Raw genomic sequence first — 17405 nt, 5'->3', positions numbered from 1 at the left:
CGAGCAATGTCTACAACCTCTTTAAAGGTAACACCAATCACCCTCTCCCTGGTCATGAGAATACGAAGCTGATAAGTGAGGCCATTAACAAACCTCTTAATCCTCTCTCTATCTGTCGGAACCAACCAAATAGCATGACGAGCTAACTCGGAGAACCTCATCTCATACTGCATCACAATCACCTCTCCCTGACGCAACCACTCAAACTACCTGTGCAGCTCCTCTCTGCGAGACTGCGGCACATACTTCTCCAGAAAGAGAATGGAGAACTGCTTCCAGGTAAGGGGTGTTGCACCAACAGGCCTACGCCTCTGAAAAGTCTCCCACCAAGTGAAGGCAGCTCCAGAAAACTGATAAGTAGTGAAAGCAACCCCGCTGGTCTCTAGAATACCCGTTGTATGAAGTATCTTCTGACATTTATCCAAGAAACCCTGGGCATCGTCGCCCTCTTGCACTGCTGAAGGTCGGAGGCTGAAGTCTACCAAACCTCTCCAACCTACGCTGCTCGTCCTCTAGCATGGCAGGAACTACATAGTCCTGAGCAGCTACAACTGGTTGGGCTAGATGTGCCCACGGTGTCTGAAGTCCCTGCACGACCTGCTCAGGTGTGCGAGCGGCGGGAGTCTGATTACCTCCCCCGGCCTGAGAAGTAGTTACGGCTGTAGTGATTGAAACCGCCTAAGCTAGGCCAGTGCAAACTGATAGAATCGGAGCCAAGGCCTCTTGAAGACCCGGAATCACAATGGGCACAGTTGGTGCCTGAGCTGGTGCTGCTGGAGCGTCCATAACTGGGACTTAATCCTGAACTAGGGCGACTGGTGGATCTACAGGTGCTACCCTAGCTGCTGTATGGGCCACACCTCTGCCCCTACCGCGACCACGACCGCGTCCTCGGCCTCTAGTTGCCATAGCTGGTGGTACTGGTGGTTATACATCCTAACCGGTAGCGCATGTCCTCACAATCTGTAAGAGAATAGAATAACAGAAGTTTAGTACTCGGATCAACAAATTCGCACGACAAGAATTTCAAGAATATGGAGTTTTTCCTAAAGGTTCTGCAGCCTCTCGAGGATAAATACAGACGTTTCCATATCGATCCGCGAGACTCTTCTAAACCTGCTTATGACTCGTGAGACCTATGTAACCTAGGCTCTGATACCAACTTGTCACGACCCTAAACCCGGATCCGATCGTGATGGCGCCTCTCGTGAAGACAAGGCCAGCCGACACATTTCCAATCCAGTTTTAAGCAATTTAACAATAGGCATTTAGTCTTAAATATGCTATAAATCCAAAAGTAAGCAGTGACAATACAAATAATTCGCGGAATACAACCCAATAGCCCGATATCGGGGTATCACTAGTCATGAGCATCTAAAAATCCGGAATAAGACAAGAAAGTCTACAGAGTTCAATACAAATCTAAAACAAAGAGAAATAAGATAAGGGAAGAAGCTCTGGGCTGCGAACGCTAACAACTACCTAGAGAATCTTCGGATTCGCTCGAGCTGGAAAGATCAACACTCGCTAGCGGGATCAGCAACACCTGAATCTGCACATGGGGTACAAGAAGTAAAGTGAGTACTCCACTCAGTGAGTAATAATCATAAATAAACGGCTGAGAGATATGAAAATACGTAAGGCACATTATAGGCTATAATGAAGCAGTAAAACTAGTAGAAACAGTGAAGCAATGATAATGTGTAAAGTCATTTTTAATTCAGTTCAAACTTCATGAAATGTCTTTTTAACAATTAAGCAGGTAAATGACAGACAAATAAGACAGATAAGCACATAAAGGATTGCCCCTCAGGCACAATGTCAACAATACCAGCCCCTCAGGCTATCTCTCACATCACAATGGGTACTCGCACTCACTGGGGGTGTGCAGACTCCTGGAGGGGCCCCTTACGGCCCAAGCGCAACATCAAGCCATCTCGTGGCATCATCACTAGGCCCTCGGCCTCATATCAACAAGTCATCTCGTGGCGTATAAATCTCAGGCCCTCGGCCTCATAATCATAGTCAATGTTTCCTCACAACATAGGCCATCGGCCTTACTCAGTCAGAATCTCACAGCCACTCGAACAACAGTAAAACATAGTGCTCAGCCCAAAATATTATTTAAAATATCATTTAAGTGTTAAAGCAGAATAAACATGGCTGAGTTATGAAAACAGTAGAATATAGCATGACTGAGTTCAAGTATAAAGTCAAATAGTAAGGAAATATCAATAAAAATCCCCTAAGGGTTCAAATAGTTGGCACGAGGTCCAAATATGGCATTCAGCCCAAAGCATGATGATAGCAAATAGTTTTCAGTCAAATACGCGGTAAAATAGTCATTCGGGACAGACTAAGTCACAATCCCCAATAGTGCACGACCCCGCGCTCGTCATCAAGTGTGTGCGTCACCTCAACATAGTACAACGATGTGCAAATTCGGGGTTTCATACCCCCAGGACATCATTTACAATTATTACTCACCTCAATTTGGTCAAATCTCTAGCCCGCGACACCTTTGCCCCTCGAATCGGCCTCCACTCGCGTCGAATCTATCCAAAAATCAGAATCACAACGTCAAAATATGCTAAGGGAACAAAGCCCAAGCAAAAATAATCAATATACAACACAAATCCCAAAATTACCAAAATCTGACCCCCAGGCCCACACCTCGGAATTCGATAAAATTCACATCAGTAGATTCCTCATCTCCCCACGAGTTCATACATATCAAAAGTACCAAAATCCGACCACAAATGGTCCCTCAAATCTTTAAGTCCAGGTATCCAATGCCAAGCCCTAGTTTCCCCAATTTTAACGCTTAAATTCCATTAATTATAGCTCTAATCCGTGAAATAATACCATAGGAATGAGTTTTAGGTTCAAAATCCTTACCTTAATGAAGTTCCCTTGAAACCCTTACTTCAAAATCGTCCAAAAAGCTCCAAAGCCGATTTAAAAATGGTGGAATAGCTCAAAAATTGTGAAGGACACAATTTATATGTTCTGACCTAGGCATTTTCGCATCTGCAATACTGCTTCTACGGTCAAGACTACCGCATCTGCGGTCCTCACTTAAGTCCCATTTTCCGCATCTACGATGCACAAGCCGCACCTGCGCCATCGCAGGTGCAGTTCACCAACCGCTTTTATGGTCACAGCCTCTCAGCCACTTTCCGCTTCTGCGACCTCCCTTCTCGCATCTGCGGCATCGCACCTGCAGTCCCCAATTCGCAGGTGTGGAAATACCAGAAGCAGAAAATCTCCAGCTCACCAAAATTCCAAACTTCTCCGTCAACCACCCGAAATCACCCCGACGCCTCCGGGACCTCAACAAAAAGTATAAACATATCTCATAACCTTATTCAAACTTATACCAATCTTCAAAACACCTCAAACAACATCGAGTCAACCAAAACACATCAGATTCAAGCCTAAGTTTCCAAATTTTTTCGAATTACGCTTTTGATCAAACACCCAACCAAACCACGTCCGAATGATCTGAAATTTTGCACACACATCCCAAATGACACAACGGAACTACTACAACTCCTGAAATTCCATTCCGACCCCTATATCAAAATCTCACCTATCAACCGGAAAACGCCAAAAATCCATTTTCGCCAATTCAAGCCTAAATCTACTCTGGACCTCCAAAACTCATTCTGATCACGCTCCTAAATCCCAAATTACCTTTCGAAGCTATATGAAACCTCGGAACTCACACCTGAGCCTTCTAACACATAAGTCAACATCTGGTTGACTTTTTCCAACTTAAGCTTCCTTAAAAGAGACTAAGTGTCTCAAACCTTACCAAATCCTTTTTGAACCCGAGTCAACCAACCCGATCACATCTAGAACCGATAGATAAAGCAATAAGAATCAGAAATGGGGAAAACAGAGCGATAACTCATGAGACGACTGTCCGGGTCGTCACACTTTGTAGTTGAACTAGGCATTAACGCCTTCTCATTGATATTGGTATTCTTGGCATTATTTTTGGTAGTAGAAATCTTTATAGCCAACTGTTGATCTCCCTCGGAAACAAGAAAGTTGTTTTTTAGGTTTTCAATGATTAGGGGTTGTATTTGCATGTCATGTGGATGGGATAACGTATTAATTTTAAAGGCCAGTGAAGGGGATTGGTTTTTGGATACGTGGGGAATTGAATTGACCATTTGTTGATTAGTGTTCTGATAGCTTGCCAATTGTTTTTTATTAGGGGACGCATGCAAATTGGTATTATGCTTAATAATAGGTTTATCTGTGTATTGATGGATGTGTTTTAAATTATTTGGACTTTTATTAGATAGATTATTGGTTATTAGAGAGAGGATATGTGGATAGGGAAGGTGGGCTGGTGCGTTGGGGTAGTAGGGTTAGGGGTGACCATTGGTAGTAGGGTCATGTAGATTTTATTATTAAGATTATATTTATTAATAATAGAATTATTAGGGCTATTGGTGGTACTATCCAAAAATATGTCTTCTTCTTCAAGTGGCAGAAAGTGGTTTTTGTTTTAATATTGAGATTAGTGTGATCTCCTGACTTATACAGAGATATGGATGAGTTGGAAATTTGTTTCTTCCTGTACGCTAGTTTTTGTGAGGTTAGGAACTTATCTGATTTTGCTTCGAATATTTTGACGTTTATACCTATTAGTGGCATGTTATCCGACGTTTGTTGAAGTTTTTGTTGAGTCTTTATTTTTCCCTTTGTTGAAGGAGACTGTCTTCAAAACTTCTTCTTTGTCTTCATATGGTTGAGTTGTATTGTGGGAAGTCTCTAGCCTTGTCTCTTCTGTAGATTCTTTATGCTTAATATGGTTGCACTGTCTTGTGGGATGATCTAGGTGACCACAACTTTTGCACAGTAGGTTCTCACCTTCGTAGTTTTAGAGGCAATTCCACACATAAACGTGTATATCGACCACGCAGAGCTGCTGAGGTACATGCATCTATTTTCAGGAGCCTTCCTATTGTACTTCTAACTTTTTGAAGGATTTCTCCATCATAAAATTCGGTAGGGAATTGAGGTAGGCGAATCCAGATTGCAGTGAAAGATTGCTTCGCTTGTGATGCTACAAAGTTTGGCTCCCAGCATTGAACCGAGAGGAAGTATTCATAGATGAACCATGACCCATTTTGAAGGGAGTTACCCATGTTTTCTTCTTTGTTGAAGCGTACAATATAATAGTCCTCCCCAGGTCGATTATAGGAAAGGACTCAGAGGGTTTCTAAAGCTCCATTAATTTTTTCTTTAAGACTTCATTAAGGATTCTCTTGCCTTGTAATTTAATTATGAGGGAGAATCTCCATATGTAGTATATTCTTTGTTTATCTTCCATAGTAACTGAGACAGAGTAGTTGTTGCTATCAGTTATCTTTAATTGAGTTACCTCGTTATTAGTAGTAGCGTTAGTTTCCATAGGAATTTGGTAGGGAATGGGGATATGATAGAAATATTTTTTCATGTTTGTTTGCCATTAATTTTTCCCTGAAGGAAGAGGATTCAGTTTCCATTAATGCTAGTTGAGGATTTATGTCTGTTGGTTTTGGAGGGTTTTGTCTTGGTTGATATATTGGGACATCTAGGAGGTCAGTATTGAAGAGTTGGGTGGTGTATGAATTTTTTTTAGAAGTGGGAGTTTCACACTCTAAAGTTTCTCTTGGTTTCGGTTTATAGACTCTGATTTGCCCGTGTGAGTTTAACTGTTATTTCTAAATAGTAGTAAAGTAATAAAGTAATACCAAATCAAAGAGTTCAATTTTTGTATTGCCAATAAATATGGTTTCGTTCCACATTTAATGTCGTCGAAATAATACATAAATTTTTAAATAAGTTATGCGTATTTTAGTTATACATATTTTTACACTATAAACTCAATATTATAATATTAGTTAGCAATGACAAAGTCAGAAAATTCAATAAGGGTGTTCAAATTTTGAACATTCTTTGATAGTGGACTATACAAGGGTGTTCAAAGTCTATTTTTAATCAACAACATGTAATATTTTACCTTATATGTAATATAATTTTTTGGCAAAGGGTGTTCACTTGATCATCCTTGGGCCAACATAGTTTCGCCCCGGTTAGTTAGTTACCAATAATTTTATATCGAGAACCAAACATTAACGTATAGCCATATACTTGAAATTAATTTTCTTACGTGCCAAATTAATTGGTGAAAATAACATGTGCTAGCTATTTTTTGGATTGATAATTGAAAAATAGCCAGCATTTACAAAGTCATTGAAAAATAACCACTATTTTATGCGGAGATAAATTCTAAACAAAAATACCTAGCTGAAATACGGAAAGTACCCGCATAACATGCTGAATGATAGAGCTCCTATGTATAAACTTCTAGCATATTCTGTTGGATTGTGAAATTCCAGCGCATTATGTTGGAATCTCATATATAAAAAAATCATATTTTTTCGGATTGTTAAGGGTGTTTTTGTTTAAATTTTAATTTTACATGTAAAAGTAGCTAAATTTTAATTATTTTTGAAATTCTGACTAATTTTTGATTAGCAGTTACAAATTAGGTTATTTCTGATTTTCCCCCTTTTATTGCAAACAACAATCTAAAACTAAAAACTCTAGAACGGATAAATCTTTATTTTTATAAAAATTATTATAAAGTTTAGGCGAAATACATAGTTTACCCATCCAACTTACACTCAAATCCATGTTACACACTTGTTGACCACAGATATAATTTTACACACCAAACCTTTCAAATGTGTGTCAATTACACACTACCTTTGACCAGCCCCGTTAATATTCAATGTTGTGTATACACGCACTTATTTAAATTAAAAAACAAACGATTCTTTAATTAAAATGGACAAATCGGCCCTTTTTCTTAATTCCGACCCAAAAAAGATCTGACCTTGTTAATTAAAAACAACTCCGCGACAAGATTAACAAACATAATTCCATTTTCAAATCCTTGTTCTTCGGCCCTAACCTTTGAGGTTAGTATTCTTCATTTTCAGGTTAGTATTCTCATTTTAGGTTGTTCAACCGTTTTTATTTAGATGGGTGGATCGAAATAGTTAGGGTTTATTTGGATTTTTCTGAAATTGATTCCTTTTAATATGAAAAAGATTAAAATGATTGCTTTTAATAAGAAGGAGATGAACAATTGGGCGTTAGGGTTAAGAAAATGGGCTCAATTCCAGTAATTAGCCGTTGTAATTTGTCAGATAAGGCAGAAAATAACTTTTCACACGCCGCATTAATCGTGTTTCACACGTCCCAGAGGCTAGTCAAAAGTAGTGTGTAATTGACACATATTTGAAAGGTTTGTTGTGTAAATTATAGCTGTGGTCAACAGGTGTATAACAGGGATTTGAGTGTAATTTGAAGGGGTAAAGTATATATTTCGCCTAAAGTTTATAGAGAAGATTGACAACTAAACTCAAAAGTAGAGGCCAAACTATCAATACTCCTTATTTACCCATCCAAAAACAAGCCGCCGTTTTGCTCCTCTCCAACCTCCCGTTAACGACGCCACAAGCTTAACCACAGAAACCTTTAGCACTACACACTCTCAATGGGGCGGAAACGAAGCAATAACGAAGACGAGGAGAGGGAAAACGAAGAAGAAAAACCCATAAAAAAGATGAAAGAGAATAATGAGGGCAGAGAAAGCATGCGTCCTTCAATGATTAAAAACAAGGAGAAAAGATCAGCTGTACATGCTAAGCTCAAGCATCAGAAGAAGCTTGATAAGCGGAAGAAAGCTAAAGCTCGCGAAGCTGCTGAGAAAAAAGCTCTTGAGCTAGGCGAGGAGGTAAAAATTTGCTGAAAGTTACAATTTTTACTGTTTTTGGGTTTAGGGTTTTGGTGTTTTTACTGTTGAATGCATGAATGAACATTTTGGGGTTGTTTCTTTATGCTAATTGATTAATGGGTCGATGTTATTTTTATGAGTAGGCCGTATAAATTTCAAAAAGATTTGAACTTTAGGGTTTAATGTTTTGACTCTTGATTGTGGGGTTGAACATGTTGGTTTGTTTCTTGATGATAATTAATTAATGGGTAGATGAAATTTCTGTGATCGGACTGCCTAAATTTCCAATATCCGTTTCTTAGGGTTTAATGTTTTTGTTTTGAATTTTGATTTTCCGTTTAAGCATTCTGGGTTTATTCTTAATGCTAAAATTAACTAATGGGTAGATGATATTTTTCTGAACAAGCTGCCTAAATTTCCAATATCCTGTTCTTAGTATTTTTTTTGGATTCTGGATAGTCGGTTGAGCATTTTGGGGTTTTTTCAATGCTAACTAAATAATGGGTTGATGTTATTTTTGTGAACAGCCTCCACCGAAGATGGTACCTCGTACGATTGAGAATACAAGGGAGTTGGATGAGACTATCTGTAGACCTGATGATGAAGAGGTTTTCCCTTATGCTTGTTTTATTTTGTAAATTAACCAGAGCAAAAGATGTAGTTTTATCCATTTGAAGTTTGCCCATTAAATATTTTGGTGTGTCCTATGATTTGGTTTGAAGCTATTTGCTGGCAATGATGTTGATGAATTTAGTGCAATTCTGAGGAAGGAGCGTGATCCGAAAATATTGATTACTACATCCCGTTACAACTCTACAGTAAGCCTGTATTTTGTGTTTCCCTATTGCTTTTTATAGTTGATTTGGTTTTGAACTTAATTCAACACATAATTGGCCATTCCATTTTGCAGCGAGGACCAGCATTTATTTCTGATCTTATTTCTGTGATTCCAAATGCTCATTACTACAAACGAGGGACATATGACTTGAAAAAGGTTTTTACTTGCCTTTTTCTTTTCTCTTTCCGTTCTTTGTCTTGCTTGGTGATATTGTCATATTGACACCCTCATATTATTCAAAGCAAAGAAGTTGTTCCACTGTGCTAGTTTAAAATTTTCATTGCTTCTCTAACTTATTGCAGATTGTCCAATATGCAAATGAGAAGGAGTTTTCATCTATTATTGTAGTCCACACTAATCGCCGTGAACCAGGTCATTCTCTCAACCACATTGCTTTTGATTCCTTTAAGTAGCTATAGATTGTACCTGTGCCTTTGTCAGTCTGGATTGCCAGCTTGTGATCTATACCAGCAATCTGATCCATTTGTTAATATTCTTTCTTTAGATGCTCTTCTCATTATTGGCTTACCTGATGGACCTACTGCTCATTTTAAGCTTTCAAAGCTCATGCTACGGAAGGATATCAAGGTTTGGTAGTTCTCCTTCTAAACAGATCCTTTCTCCCCCACCTTTCCTAAAAATGGAGGAAAAGAATAGGAAAGTTGGGTCGCTAACAAACTTATACTTTGATCTAAATGCTGCTAGTATAGTTCTACTTTGCACTACAGGTTACAATTTTATTAGATTCACACAACAGAACCGGGCAAGTGTGAGCTGGTCTCTACGATACTAGTCCATAATTGGTATTTTGCATCAACTGAGTTGTTTGAATTAAATCAAGATATGGAGTTATCTGGCCTCTTAGAAATCACTAACATTTTCAAATAGACAATGTTGTGTCTGATTTTCATGTGGATTTTTAGTCCTCCAAACCACCTCCATGAATCCATTTTTCTCCGTGGTTATTCCTTCCATGGTTCGTCTGTCTTTCTCTGTCCTAAATCTGCACATCCACTTACAAGCTTTATCTTATACACACAGATCTTTCATGCCGAGCCCTCCCCTTCTCTTAGAGGAATTATTTAGGACTTGCTCACTTTATCAAAAGTGGTACTAGTTTATTGCGGATTTCTGCTAGAAGGATCCCACATGAGAATGTGAAAGTAGGGTGCATTCTTTTCTGTTTCCTGTCATTGAGGTTTCTTTTCTTAGTTTGTAGCTACATCTAGGTCATTCATTGTTTGTATATGTATAGTAAGATCCCTTCTATTTTTTCTTGGGAATGAGGCATAATTTTTTGTAAGTGAACTGTCACTAAGAAAATCCTTCTCACAATGATTCTAGTGTTGAGGTTTGTGTGAATCTAAATATAACTTTAGCATGAAATGTTGCAAGTGAGTATGTTGAATTAGTCAATACAACAACCCAGTATAATCCCACTTAGTGGGGTCTGAGGAGGGTAGTGTGTACCAGACCTTACCCCTACCCTAGGGTAGAGAGGCTGTTTCCAAATAGACCCTCAGCATCCTTCCCTCTAAGAACTTCCCACCTTGCTCTTGGGAAGACTCGAACTCACAACCTCTTGGTTGGAAGTGGAGGTTGCTTACCATCAGAGCAACCCCTCTTGTCACGTTGAATTAGTCAATGAATGGGGTTAATTTGAAGCAGAATGTATAGCTAGTAGATGTACGACTAACCACTCCTATATTGCTTGCAGAATCATGGAAAGCCAACAAGTCACAAGCCTGAGCTAGTTTTGACCAATTTCACGACGCGTTTGGGGCATCGAGTTGGGAGGTAGAGTCTCTATGATTTTCCAGGATTATTTATAATCCTCATATTTGTGAGACGGAGTATCAATATATGTCAAAAATTGATATAGTTTTGATAAATTTTACTGGTGAATAGATAGAAATAAGATGAAAATGCTCTGAGAAACTTTAGGTATATACGATTACCTAGGCTAATGTATGTGTCTGTTGATTATGTTCATTTAGGATGATACAGTCACTTTTCCCACAAGACCCTGAATTTCGTGGCCGTCGAGTTGTGACCTTTCACAACCAACGTGATTTCATATTCTTTCGCCATCACCGGTATGCCCTCATTACTCTTGTGTTGATACTGCGATATTCTTCAGTTTCTTAATTTGAACAGTAAGACTCGTGCTAACATGTTTTGCCAATAAACTTATTCCCTTTTGCGAAGCTACATTTTTGAAACCAAAGAGGGCAAACAGACAGAATCAAAAGGTAAGAAAAGCAAGGATGCGAAGAACCCACAGGAAAGGACAATTGCCCGTCTGCAGGTTGGTGGTTCTGTTTCTACTGCGTTGGTTTTAGGAATTCAGTGTTATTTTAAATACCTTAGGACTCTTTTCAACCTTGAATGGAGGCTGGTCACATCTGATGGGTCCGTTCTGGATAAAGGATGACAAATCTTTGATGTTGGATTGGAAAGGAACAAATATCTTTTCTTGTACTACTCTCATGGATTTCTGCTGTAGTTAAACAAGCGTAGGTAGAGTTTGTCTTTCTGGAAACTCTGAGAAAATTTCTGCTCTAAAGGGAAGAACTTAATGGAAAGAAGCCAACAGAGCAGGTGTTTAATATCTCTGAAAAGAATTTTGCATTGACATAAAACTGCATGAGTATTTATGTTCATAGTTTGTACAGCTAAAGACCTATATGCCATACAATTCAAGCCTAAATTTAACAACAAGGATTTCTAGTCGCTGTCCGAATGAACGGAAGAGATTCAATCCTGTTGTATCTAGTTAACTAGGAAATATTAATTGAACCAAAGAATCCGTGAAATAGCTTGGCGATTAGCTACAAATGGAGTCCCAAGTTCTAATCTTATCTTTTCCTTTCCTTTGGGCCTGAGGGGAGGGTGTGAACTGATATCATCTCTTATTTGGTCTTTGTTTTGTCCTTCTATCTGCGAGAGGGAACATTTTGGATGAATGAATATAGTTTTGATTGTGTTCCTTATGTTTTCACCTGCTTTTATTTTCTTCCATACCTTCTTCCAGCAATGGATATATAGCCTGACATTGATTTGGCGATTTACGATTTACAGGAATGTGGTCCTCGATTTACCCTCAAGTTAATCAGTCTCCAGCATGGTACTTTTGATACTCAGGGTGGGGAATATGAATGGGTTCACAAGGTAATCCATGTCGAAGAAATCATGTGCAGTTTATATAAACTTTTTTAACTGGACCTTCTGCTTTTCAGTACCTGTAATGAATTCTTATAGTTTATCGTTAGCAATAAATTCTCTAATCCAGCTTGTTCTATTTCAGCCGGAAATGGATACAAGTCGACGGAGATTTTTCTTATGACATGGTGGGATCTTTTTGTTGAAATTTCAAGGTTTTTGGATGCGAACTATGCAAAAGAAGAATATCAACTCTCTGAGGATGAAGTTCACAATGAAAATTTTGCTCTTTTAATTTAGTATTTTCTTTGGGGAAAGGGGGGGGGGGCGCTTTTATGGACTATTTCCTACAGTAATTTGTTAATTAGGTTTTAGTCTCGGTTTTCACCATCACGAAAGTTGTATGCGACCTTGAACACTACGATGGTTAATTTTAAGGGTGCTGATATGAAGGTTTATTCCTTGTGAAGAAAAGTTATCTTAGTGATACTTTTTGAGTCAGTTTAAAGTTAATGATGTAATTCTGAACAAGCATTATATAGTATATTTTGGTAGAGGTTCATGAAATGAAATGTACCATAATATTAAGAGAATTTTGAAACAAATATGTACTGTTAAACTAACTTCATTTTCCTAGTCTCCCCTTTCATACTTACTATTATTTCCTCTTCTTTGGGAAATAACAAATGGGAAGCTAAATCCCAACCAACAAAGGAAGTAGTAACTGAGATTTGCTTACCAAAAAACTGAGAATTACATATTTGACAACCCTCAGGTACCATATTTCTTAAATAGAATAATCGTATCAATGGAAATGCATAACGTCTTTATATTGAGACATAAGTCCTACAAAATAGTTCATGTCTTTTAGTACATCTCTTTGAAATGCAAACTATATTAATCTTTCTTCAATACATCATTTGGTCCCTATTTTTCTTCTCTGAATGTGACCTGCATATATTGCTCCTACATTACCTTTAAGCATTACACATTAAAGAACTTTTGACCTGAGTAAATAACCCTGACAACAGGTACAACCTTTCCAATAGATATGAATTGAAGAAGCCTCTGCTAACAATTTTTGCTCATGCTTCAGTAGTAAGACTCTTCTTACTGGTGGCCAATAGGCTTTTTTCTACGAGTACCTGTTCAAAGAAAAACCAAACACAATAGAAAAAGAGAACGGTTTCGTGAGATCACATGCATGCAAGATTACCTGACTAAGGTAGTAACTAGTGCTAGGGGAGCCAGAGATATTAGAAACACTGAAACATGAAGGGAAGGGAAACAAGAGAAGAATACATGAAGAAGAAATTTAATACTTTTTGAGATGATTATACACTATAACAGAGCTCTGTGATTTGAAATCTCTTCACACTTGACATATCTTTTCCACTATCCAACACAACATAAAAATTTGGTCATACAAGAAAAATAAGCGCCGCATAACTTAATGCAGCATTTCATTGGCGTTATTGAAATCCGCCATAGTTAATACACACATAAGTTATGCGGAATTCTATATATATTTTTCTGTGTGCTAGATGTGGAATAACAATACGTGTATTAGCAATACATGCAAAAGGGTAACTAAAGTCCAAAAAGCCTTGCTCCACATAGCAATCCCTATATTATTCTTCACCTGGTAACAATCGCTACATTATTATCCACCGCATAAGCAATTTCTGCATTATAAACCCTGCATAACAAGTTCGCAAACTAAACAACCCCTAAACGTATTAAGATGTATAGATACTTCGGCTCATACACAACCTAGAAGCTTAACAGTCCTCATGATGAAAGAATGGAAAAGTTTGACCACTTGATTTTGAGGAACTAAAGCTGGGCTTGCTTATAATTTTCTGGTATATAAACAACTCATGTTTGCAAATTAGGGGCCTCGGTATTCTCCAATAGTGTACTCAACTTTTGGGTTAATGTCAATGTATCTAACAGTTTCTATATTTTGAACTCATTTTGAAAAACGTTAAAATCCAATAAGGATTTCTATGTATTTTAGATAGATAAGGTAGATAATAGGCACCATAAGAGCAACTCATTCTAAAACAAGAAGCTTTTCCAAGGAAAATTGAATACACCATTCATGCTGATGCAGATACACCATTCACAGTGGTAACATCTCTATGTATCAGTTCGGAAAATGAAGTACAGATACGAGCATACGCAGATACTTAGTTACTTTCATTGTTGGCAGAGCTTAAAAAAGCAAGCCCCTATCAGAGAAAGCCATTGCGGGCTAGCCTAGCTAGCTAACATTTCATTATACACAGCCAGTCTTAATAGTGATGTACAGATGGTTATAGGAGCATATTCGATGTCTATTGAACTCAATTTCTTCACTGCTCCATGCAACATGCTAAAAAATCTAAAGCTCATTGTGAAGTTGGTATGTAGTTGATGAAAGAGCAATAGATAATCAGCACACTCTCACTGAACACCAACACCAAACAATTTCACATGTATTAATCCAACTAAATTAACTGAAAAGTACCATTGGAAATTATAATAACTTGGGACAGCCCAAATCCTGAGATAAGAAATTACCCTCTCAGAACCTTACCAGCAGAGCTCTTGCTCCAAAGCACCTGACTATCGATGATAGTAAGATGTTCATCATCAAGTCGCTTCCATGTTTTAATAGATTTGACAGCTCCCCATCCTCCTTTCCCTGTTTTCTCCAAAGATACTGCTACCATCCTTGCCCTCCTCGACCATCCGTCCTTCCCATACGCATGATATCCAAAGCCTCCAGCATAGCAAAGATTTATGTCCATCAACTTTCCACAAAAATCATTTATGTGATCATGGCCAGTGAATACGGCCTTTACATCACCAGCTTCCACCATAGTGGTGAAGAAGCCTGAATTTATTGAAGCAGAGCTTATGCCTTCTTGTCTAACCCCTGTGAAGTTTGATGAGTCAAAGCTTGCATATTCAGGCAGCGGAATATGAAAGTAGGCAAGGCCTGGAGCAGGAGCCTTCTTAGCACTTGAATTGTACATGTAAGTTTTCTGCATTTGAAAGGTTAGTTGAATTAGTTTTGCTGCTCACAAGTCCGAGCTACAGTGCCTAATAGTGATCACTATAACAGCACAGAACTAAAGGCTTCAGACATTTTGGCAGCACAAGTTCTGGTACCTTAAGCTTCTTAGATGTGCGTTGAAACCAAAGCTGTTGAGAAGGTTTAATCCAACCATAACCAGGGATCCTGGATGGGACAGTAGAGTAGTCTCCACTGTCAAGGAAATATAGATTGAGAACGGATTTATTAGCCAGCTCGGAACCCTCAGTCCCATGGACTTCCAGGTTATAATTTCCAAAACCATCAATATCTGGAAATTCACGAGGATTCAGCTGAGATAAGGTATTTTTCATGCCAACAATATGTTTCATTACGCCTTCCCTCGAAAGTGTAGATTCTTGGTCATGATTTCCTAGTATAGCAGCCCATGGTATGTTTGAAGAAATTGCAGGAGCAAAGGCAGTATCCATGGATTTTGCAGCGTCCGTTGCATCATATCCGAAAATGTTGTCCCCTGCATCAGGTAAGTTTATATCCGTTGGTCATGATTTGGCTCTTAGGATGAGTATTGAAACAACCAGCAAAAGATGACTTTTTTAAGTCCTTGGATTTCAGCAAGAATTTGAAATGACTGCTGTAGAAAATGATTGTTCTATACATAAGGTAATGTTAGTGGCTCAATAAGTGATCTCAAACGTGAGATTTGTTTAGGATTTAACTTATGTGCACTGACAGTATCTTACACAGTCAGGTCACTTAAAAGGTAATTGTAGGTAACTCAATTTAATAGCATTGATTAATAAACTAAAACAGTTGTAGTGGTAACACGCTATAGCAAAAGGCTATAGCATTGAGTTCTGATTCCAAATTTGATTCACCATTTACTACGCAACAGCTCGAATGCACTTTAATCCCCCGCTTGCAACAAATAGTTAATAAATTAATGCATTTAGTCCAGAAATTCACAAGCTTAAACAAACTCACATAATAGCAAATGCCAGAGAAGTGTAAAATTTCATCCTCATTCCTATTCATCGAGCAATATTAATACTACTTCCATCCCAACATATGTGATGCACTTTCCTTTTCAGTCTGTCCCAAAAATAATGATAGTTTTCTATATTTAGAAATAATTTAACTTTAAACTTTTCAATTTAGCCCAAATGAGATGATTTATAGTCACACAAATATACAAATATAGATGGCTTGTTTTAGACTACAAGTTTCATAAGTTTCTCCCTCTTAAACTCTGTCTCAGTCAAACAACATCACATAAAATTGTCCGATATAGAACGGATCAGGTTTACTTGTCCATATTTTAAGTCTGTTCACGTATGAATACAAAGCCAAATGTGTAGAAAGAGAGAGAGAGAGAGTATTAGTATTACCGGTGAAAACGATGAGATGAGGTTTCTCGGCATGAATCATACGGAGAATGAAAGCAGTGGTATTAAGATCGGAACAGGAAGACATCTGCTGCGGCAGCACATCCTCACACGGCGTCGATTTTCCATTTCCGTAATGCATATCCGCCACCTGCAGTATCCTAAATTCCCCATTTTTGCTATCAAATCTCAACTTCTGTTGTGGATTTTTTTCTCCAGAAGCTTGAAGCAGTTGCAATGAGCTGAGAAATATTAGCACCAGAAATAGTTTTACAAAATTCTTCTCCATAGAAATGAAATGTGAAGTGTGAAAACAGAAAAGAGAAGGGGGTTTTCTAATAATGGCGAGGTTGTTGTTTGTAGTAATGAATACGGCTATAATTTTCTAGAGTTAATAAATGATCACGAGATGTTTTTTTGTCTGATTCGCGTGACCCGACGACTTGTTTCGGATTCCTTGGAATTATCCTTCTCCTGAAATTCTCCATCTTGTCAGTTTACTCGTGTTGAATGGGTGCTCTTTAAGCCTTAAGTTGTCGTTGAACTAGAATTATTTTAATTTACGGAAAATATATGTGGACCCGACAAACTAAGAATGGCCCAAATGTCCAAAATGGGGTATTATGATAACTTTGCACCGCTTTTGAGGGCATAATGAATATTTAAGTATTTTTGTTTTCCAGATATACCCTTTAGCAGATTTATTTTTTCCCTCCAATTCTCTCTCATTAGTTTAATTGTCTTACCTTCCCCATGCTTCTTTCACATTTACACATGCATCCTACACTATTTTTCATAAAGTAATTTATACTCATATACATATACTATACCAATTAAACGAAATAAACTAAAATATACGCATAGTATACTAAAAAAATATTGTGACTAATGTTACTAAATAACTAGTGTCCATTTAGGCTTAAGCGGTGAAAAAGCTTGGTAACTAAGAGGGTGTTTGACTAAGCTTATAAGCTGGTCCACTTCCCAGTAGGACTTAAAGTCTCTTTATAGAGACCCTATGCAACCATTACACTTTTCAGTAGCCATATCCGCTCCTCCATGCGGATATTACACATCCTAGCAGCCCCTTCCACTCCTCCATGCATCTATTACACTTCTCAGTAGCCCTTTCCACTCCTTCATGCAACCATTACACTTTCCAGTAGAGGT

At 38.1% G+C, this 17405-nt stretch overlaps 2 protein-coding genes across 3 annotated transcripts; one reads left to right on the top strand and one right to left on the bottom strand.

Annotated features, from left to right (window-relative positions):
* Positions 1 to 7426: 7426 nt before the first annotated feature.
* On the top strand, positions 7427 to 12432 carry LOC107780918 (uncharacterized). The gene is made up of 11 exons (XM_016601538.2): positions 7427 to 7807; positions 8335 to 8415; positions 8530 to 8625; positions 8718 to 8801; positions 8948 to 9017; positions 9151 to 9233; positions 10363 to 10442; positions 10643 to 10741; positions 10854 to 10953; positions 11727 to 11816; positions 11953 to 12432. The coding sequence occupies exons 1-11, from the start codon at positions 7568 to 7570 to the stop codon at positions 11989 to 11991; spliced, it is 1062 nt and encodes a 353-aa protein (XP_016457024.1). The 5' UTR covers positions 7427 to 7567; the 3' UTR covers positions 11992 to 12432.
* Positions 12433 to 12567: 135 nt separating this feature from the next.
* LOC107780917 (putative inactive purple acid phosphatase 29) lies at positions 12568 to 16704 on the bottom strand. Of its 2 annotated transcripts, none has more exons than XM_016601536.2 (4): positions 16239 to 16704; positions 14967 to 15364; positions 14373 to 14839; positions 12568 to 12952 (listed from the first exon to the last, which is right to left on the bottom strand). In XM_016601536.2, exons 1-4 carry the CDS (start codon positions 16522 to 16524, stop codon positions 12943 to 12945), a joined length of 1161 nt encoding a protein of 386 aa, XP_016457022.2. In that variant the 5' UTR covers positions 16525 to 16704; the 3' UTR covers positions 12568 to 12942. The 2 variants fall into 2 exon arrangements, with proteins under 2 accessions (XP_016457022.2, XP_016457021.2); XM_016601535.2 differs by having other exon boundaries at positions 14389 to 14839.
* Positions 16705 to 17405: the final 701 nt, after the last annotated feature.

This window comes from Nicotiana tabacum, chromosome 18 (assembly GCF_000715075.1).
Source record: "Nicotiana tabacum cultivar K326 chromosome 18, ASM71507v2, whole genome shotgun sequence".
NCBI lineage: Eukaryota > Viridiplantae > Streptophyta > Magnoliopsida > Solanales > Solanaceae > Nicotiana > Nicotiana tabacum.
Note: the sequence above shows the minus strand (reverse complement) of the source record. Positions and strands in the feature narration are given on the sequence as shown.